This window comes from Condylura cristata, unplaced genomic scaffold (assembly GCF_000260355.1).
Source record: "Condylura cristata isolate star-nosed mole 26May11 unplaced genomic scaffold, ConCri1.0 scaffold00003, whole genome shotgun sequence".
In the NCBI taxonomy this organism is placed as follows: Eukaryota; Metazoa; Chordata; class Mammalia; order Eulipotyphla; family Talpidae; genus Condylura; species Condylura cristata.
Window position 1 is genome coordinate 42,281,330 of NW_004567104.1, and position 7,313 is coordinate 42,288,642.

The window sequence follows — 7,313 nt, forward strand, 5'->3', positions numbered from 1 at the left end:
GAACAGAACAGGCAAAACAATAAAGCACACTGCTGAGGGGAGCAGGGGGCGGGTTAGGAGGAGAGGTCTGCCGCACCATGTGGATCACCTCCAGGGCAGGAATCGAACTCATGCTGAAGTGGCTTTAGCTTCTTAGTGCTGTGCTTTAACCCATTGCACCCCCAGAAAGGGTCCAGAATGTTTACATTTTTAATATAATTGCATTATTAAATTAAGAGAACTCTTAGAGTAAAAAAGTACCAAGGAGATTTCTACAAATTAAAAATACCTTATTGAATAACAGTTCATTTAACTGTCTTCTATAGTGAAGTGATGACTAAGTCTTCATTGAAGAAGTTACCATATGGTTATTTCTCAAAATGTCTTACCTTTTTTATGCTTTTCCTTATAGTGGGAAATATTGAAGATCAATGATATAGTCAGAGCTAAACCCAAGAAGGCTAGTAGTGCCCAGATATAAGGCTGACATTCATGGGTTCCTGGAAGTAAAAGCAAACATATCCATAATATAGTAGCTGCATATTCACATTTTTTTTTGTAATTGATTATTCCCACAACTGAAACCATTGTATTTATTCTTGATGAAGCACAAATTGTCTGCCAATAAATTAACAGCGACATCCAGAGCTTTCTTACAGATTTCAAAGTGGATATTGGTAATAATTTGAAAACTGGTGGTGGGTTAAAAACTTTGGTTGAAAATCAAGAACATCAAATTACCCAGAACTGTAATTTTTAAGTCTTTTACTATAATCATACATGCTTTTATTATTTATGCAAAACCACTGATTCCCTCCTATTAATCCCAGTAGTAGAGGATACTGTGTATTATAATAAAACAATCATTCTGGAATCCAAACAATGCAAATTTGTCATAAGGAGTTATTCCCATATGATTTAGAACCTTGTGAAATGATAAGAAAAAATTCTTTCTTTTCTCCCAGTGAAGTCTCCCTTCTTCATTTCAGTCTAAAAGGGATTTTGTAGGATGCCTGTCAGTTGTCCTTGATTTTTTAAATGACAATCTAAGTTGATTTTAAAATTAAATTTTTTTAAAGATTTATTTATGTATGGATGAATACAGAACTGGGGTATAGGCCAGAGGTTCAGGGGCGGTAAGGGGCTTCACCAGAGACAGAGTGGGGAACAGGCCAACTGACAAAATACACTTCAGGAGAGGTCTGCCACTCCATGTAGTCACCTGTGGGGCAGGCGGGGATCGAACTCATGCGGAAGTGGCTTTAGCTTCTTAGTGCTGTGCTTTAACCCGCTGTGCCACCAAGGAGGGCCTAAATTAAGTTATTTTTAATTGAGGTAGTATTTCAGTACCCCTAGTAGGAACTACCACCATAGTGTTTCTACCATCACCTCACCCACAGTCTACCACCATAATCAACTGTGCTCCTTCCCTCTTTGTTCTTACCATCCATCTCCTCACCCCATGCTTCAGTACTGTAGTCAGTTTTCAAAGGTTAGTTGTTAAGCTTGTCTTTATCTGATCTGATCCCCAAAATTGGTTTGTCCATATCCCACATATTAGTGGCATTATGTCCTGATACTTTAGCATTATCCCTTTCAGCCCGATCTATGTTAAGTTGCCATTATTTTCCTCCCTTCGCCCCTTTCTCCCTCCCCCTTTCTTTCTCTGCATCATTTCTTTTTAAATAAGCATGGTTAGGCAGATGGATGATGAAAAATATAAAATGTGTAAATGTGTATGTATTTATGACATATATATATATATATATGCTTATAATTTCCATTTAGTTTAGTCTATTTTAACATCAGAAAGGTTTTTTGATGTCTGCTACCTTTTCTTCAGTTCCATGCTATTTCTAGAAGTTCTAGAATTCTCTGCTCTAGAGAGAATAGACTATTTCTGCCTTCTACTCTGCAGTGCCAGACACTGAGTTCATGTTGTACACTTTTTGAAGAATTGTTTTATAAATGAAAAGGTGAACTACTAATGGAAATGTGGTTTTGGTTTCTTTAAGGGAGCTTTATGTTTTAGCATTGTTTCAAATGCTCCTCTGACTTTAGGAGTCTGTAATTCCCATCTAAATCTTCTTTTTCTAACATTTCTTCCTTTACTAAAGTGTCTGGTAAGTTTGAAGTGGAAGGATGTTCTGTTATAAGCTTTTAGTGTATGAGGTTCTTTATATCTTCCGTCATTTTTTGTTGCCCACAATAAATGTTCCCATTTTGAAAGAGAGCATGTGCACACACGAAACAAATGACTAGTAAGTAATTAAATGGTGGCAGTTTTCAATTTTCAGATTTCTATAAATGTTCATACACACGCACTCAAACACACACTTTGTACCTCCCATACCCAGTTATTTTTCATCTGCAGTATGACTATCATCAGACCCACATGAGTATCTATTCACATTGATACTCTATGGCCATCTATTCAGTACAGATGGTGCCTGGTATAGTACTGGATGCACAACATTATTTCAAACTTCCTGACAAACAAGAGCAATCTTTAGTATCATTCTTTACTCATTGTAATTGCGGTTCATCAATTTACAAAGACCCACACAAATTGGATTTAGCTCTTTGCTCTGCTAAAACAAAACTAAACTAAACAAAAAAACCCAAAGAAAGCAAGAAGTGAGGTAAAACTATAAGGAAAATCATGATTTAAATTTCTAACTAGCTTTCTACTGGCAGCAGTGAATAGTAGTAGGTTTAATTATAAGACCTCTGACTCTCCTCAAGCCAAAGTATTTGGCAGGCTCTGTGTTTGAAACGTACAATTATATGTGCTTTGGAAGGAAACCCAGCTAAGAAAATGTAAAGCCCTTCTGCTGGCAGGTTTGATTCACATGGAAGCCTTCAATTAAACAATTAACAATAGAAAATGATAAACATGGTGCCTAATAGTTGCTCCATCAGGGGTTCTGAAATGAGACAAGTATAAGAGTTTATGTATGTTATGTTACATACATAACAGTATGTATGGTTCTTCCAGTACAAGATTTCTTATCATTTTAATAACTAAACCTTATTTGGAACTGGGAAATTTGAGATATTCTGTTTAGTATCAAAGATACCAAATCCCTGCTTTCGATTGACCTCTTTATGTGTGTCTAGTCAGCTATTTTATTGTTTCCTATTGAAGAAGTACATTGGTAAGAGCCTCTGGAGTCTTAACATGGAGGTGTGGAAATTCATCCAATACAGTACTTTACCTATGTTTCTTTGATGTTTAATATTTTTAAAAGGCCTGTGCATTTTTTCTCACTTCTTTTAAAATTAGGAATACTAAAAAGCTTCAATGAAATAAAAAAAAATGCCTGGAAAAGTGCCCACGAATGTGAGACAATTTGTGGATATTTACTTCCCAAAGTTGTGCCCTTTATTTTTTATTTTATTTAAAAAATTTTAAAGATTATTTATTTATGCATACAAGAACTGGGGCATAGGCCACAGGTGCAGGAGCTGAGAGGATTCACTAGAAACAGAGTGGGGAACAGAACAGACTGATCGGCTGAAACACACTATAGAGGGGAGCAGGAGAGGAATGCTGTGCCATGTGGGGCAGCTCCCTGGCTGGTGATCAGACTCATACTGTGGTAGCTGTGGATTGCTTCATAGTGCTACACTTTAACCCCTTGTGCAACCAGGGAGGCTCAGAGCTGTACCCTTAATGACCATCTTTCCTGCCATGATTGACTTAGTAACATCCTTACCAGAAATTACCTAAGTTAAATGATGAAGCATTATCTTCAACCTATCTCTGATTTTAAAAACATATGCATAAAAAGATGATTCGTACATTAATCCCACCTAGTTTCTTAAGAGAAAGACTTTCATTGTTCTCTAAAAGGTGATGGAGGATCAAGGCAATATAAAACAGAAAGACAATGAAACTCCTTTTTTAAAAAACCGGCAATGTGTTACTAAGTTGTGAATAATTGTTTAAACAAAATTAAAGGTAGCTCAAAGGAGTTGTCACCATATGGTTCAGCTAATATTGATTTACATGAATTCATAAACATAGTAAGAATTATGCACACATTTACTGATGCAGTAACTTCTAAGCATATAAAAAGAAGAAAAGGAAAGATTTGGATCTTTTTGCACATTGTTTTATGTAACCAGGATTAAATTTACTTTTTCATTGTGATTACACTAAGTTTCTCTTTTATTGCACACATCTAAATGTAAAAAATCCAAACTTCTGATTTTCTCTCACTTCATTTTTTTTTTTTAATTTCGTTTTATTTTGTCTTTGAAGATCTGGGGGGTTTTCAAGGCCAATGTTTTGTAGCTCTTCTGTAGAACTGTAGAAGGCTTTTTTTTTTTTCACTTAAAAAATTTAAATATATTCATGACATCATCTTTCATGTTTGAACAATGCATGGTTTCCCCGTGAAATTCCCACCACCAGTTCACCCTGCACCATCACCATAGTCCCTTGTGCTCTTCCCAACCCTATCCTGGTCCTTCCCCCTCCTCCTCCCCTAAAGAATATCTCTGATCTATAGTTGCCTGGTGATTTTGATTCTTACTTTATTATACTTATTTTTTTTCTATGGTTCCTTTTTTGTTTTCTCTGGAATTGTAGAAGACTTTCATGATATTGAAGGAGTTCCTGTATCATACCTGAAGAGAAAATCTGAACTATGAAATACTAGTCTAAAAAGATTAGAATTAATTCATCCTGAGAATAGCTGGATTTTCATATTCACCAGCCTCCCTGCCTTCCAAAGTTCCCCATCACCATCAGCTCATGGCAGTTGTTCATAGCATTGCTATGTCCATTTCTTGTAGGGCACAAGCAAAGCTGGGACAATTATTTGTATTCTTTACTAATCTATGAACCTGGAAAAGATCAGGAGAGGTGTGAAAATAGTACGTCAGCTTATGCTCCCTACTTATTTAATCTGATCAATTGATTTTAAAATCCAGCAAACAAAACACTGGGCAGCACAATCACAGAAACTATATAATGGCTTTAATAATATATTCTCTATATTATCATATATAGTATTTTTCTACCTAAAGGCCTGTGCAAATAGAGCTCAAAAGTATTTTAAGGGCGATAATTAAGTAAAGGATATAATTAGACACTTGACAGATAATAGAATTATAAATAGTTTAAAAACCCATGTAAAACTTTCAACCTCCTTATAATCACAGTGATATATATTAAGCAATGAGTTGGTATGTTGTGTTTATCAAACTAGTAAAAATTTTTCTAAATGAGACCAGACAGGAGAAACATGGCTGACATGAGAATGAATTGACATTATTATAAGAAAGCAATTCAGCAATAAGATTTATTAAAGTGTTCATAACCACTTATTCAGTAATTTTAATTCTAGGGATCTTTCCTAAGAAAATAGCCCTGATATAGAAAAAATATATATATAAAGTTGTTCATCTGTCATGTGTAAAATACACCTTTTTAAAAAGTTGTATATATACAACATACGTTTCTAACATTAAACATCTAGTTAAGTACAAAGAACCCAATATATAACATTTTGTACACTCATTTAAAATAATTAAGCAGAACTTATTCACAAAAAAAGGAGATGGTTCTTCTATATTCATGAAAAAAAGCTAGATGTACTACATTATGTACATTATTGTTTTGGTTATAAAATAAAGCTGCACAGAATATAAAGAAATGAAAATTGGAAGAAATTTCACCTCGACTTTTTTTAAGATGATAGAAAATATTAGAATATTTTCTTTTTCATATATATTTCACAATTCTCCACCTTGTAGAATATGTATGTTTTCTCTTACAGTAGAGACATTTATTAAAGAAATTAAAAGTATGTAAAAGAATAAGGGGAAGAATGAACCACAAATGCAGAACAGACACTCAGCTAATCGATGTAAATTCAATCCTCACAATTTACTCTACAAGCGATTGAATTTTCATTGGGTTTCACAAAATTGTCATCTCCCTATGTTGACAATTGAATTGATTGCTGGGAAAATAATATGGTGCTTAAACCCCAAGGAACTACAGTGTGGTTACTTATTCCTAAACTCCTTTATAATCTAAATAAATGGAAAGGCAATATACATGGTAGAGGAAAGTTTCTTTTGAAACAAGTACTTATTATCTACCTTAACATAATTCCAAATATATTCTAATTATACCAGATAGTATTTCCCATTTAAATAAAAGAAGTATAAGCTTAATTACTTTCCATATCTTAAATGTCTTTTTGTCTTAAATAGCTTAGAAATTAAGTGAATTTTTAGGCACAGAAATGAACACAGTCATTTAAAATGCCACTTACCTGACATGCTTCTTTTCTCAGAGAAATCCACATGTAGCCATAAGGCAAATTTATTGATAAAAAAAGCTCCCACTAACTTTTTTCCTAAGTAATGTTGCTGTTAGGATAGAAGCCGTGTGATAGTAACACTTGTCTTTATCTCTATCTCAAGTCTTTTTTTTCTCTTCTGTTTCTTGAAATTTTTTGTGTGCTCTGTTCAGTTACAAACAGGAAATGTGGTGATGGAGGCTTCTAGAAGTTGATCCGTAACTTTTACATTGTTGTGTAGCATGAAAAGAAAAATCCCACGTGTCTCCAAATGCTGGTATTTGATTTTTTATAAATGACTGAGTCTAATTTGAAATAAAGGTGTGATTGAGACTGAGGGGCAATCTCCTCACAAGTGAGGTAAATTAAAAACAAAATAAAACGGACTAAACTGGGTAGGAAACAGTGAGAAGCCCCCAGGTGTGCTCAGCTGTTACTTTTGTTTTCTTTGAGGCCTGACAGGAAAGGGGCTTGATGTTTTGTGAATATTACTGTGGATTCAGTACCTACTGTACAGTATCTCACTAGGAAACTGGGTTTCTGCCTCATTTCCCGCCAACCCTCATTCATCCCTCCATCAAATCAAGAGCTGAATGGTAGCAAGGCCCAGCAGCCAACCCCCACCTCAGAATTCAACATCAGTTATCAAACATGTTGTGGCACAATAATATTAAGTTGTACTAGTTTAACATGCATATTCCTGAGCCCCAGTGAAGCAGAGTATTGGACATGAAACCCAGGAATCTGTATTTTCATAAGAACTGGTTATATCATGCAATTGTTCTGGAGAATGCACTGAAATATTCATATAACATGTCAATGCCAACATCTTTATTTATTTATTTATTTAAGATTTTATTTATTTATTCATATAGAACTGGGGTACAGGCCAGAGATAAGGAGAGTGAGAGGATTCACCAGAGACAGAGTGGGAAGCAGAACAGGCAGATCAACAAAGTACACTGCTGAGGGGGAGCAGCGGGCGGGTCAGGAGAGGTCTGCCTCACCATGTGG

The 7,313-nt window shown here is 35.0% G+C and overlaps 1 protein-coding gene across 1 annotated transcript in view; it reads right to left on the reverse strand.

Moving 5' to 3' along the window:
- Window positions 1–7,313, reverse strand: part of LOC101631557 (T-cell receptor-associated transmembrane adapter 1) — a gene marked incomplete at its 5' end in the record, with an annotated part of 36,291 nt that overhangs the window by 22,935 nt on the left and 6,043 nt on the right. Inside the window, one exon of the mRNA XM_012730570.1 lies at window positions 369–479. Within this exon, the coding sequence (XP_012586024.1) occupies window positions 369–479 (111 nt within the window). The remainder of the gene's footprint in view (window positions 1–368; window positions 480–7,313) is intronic.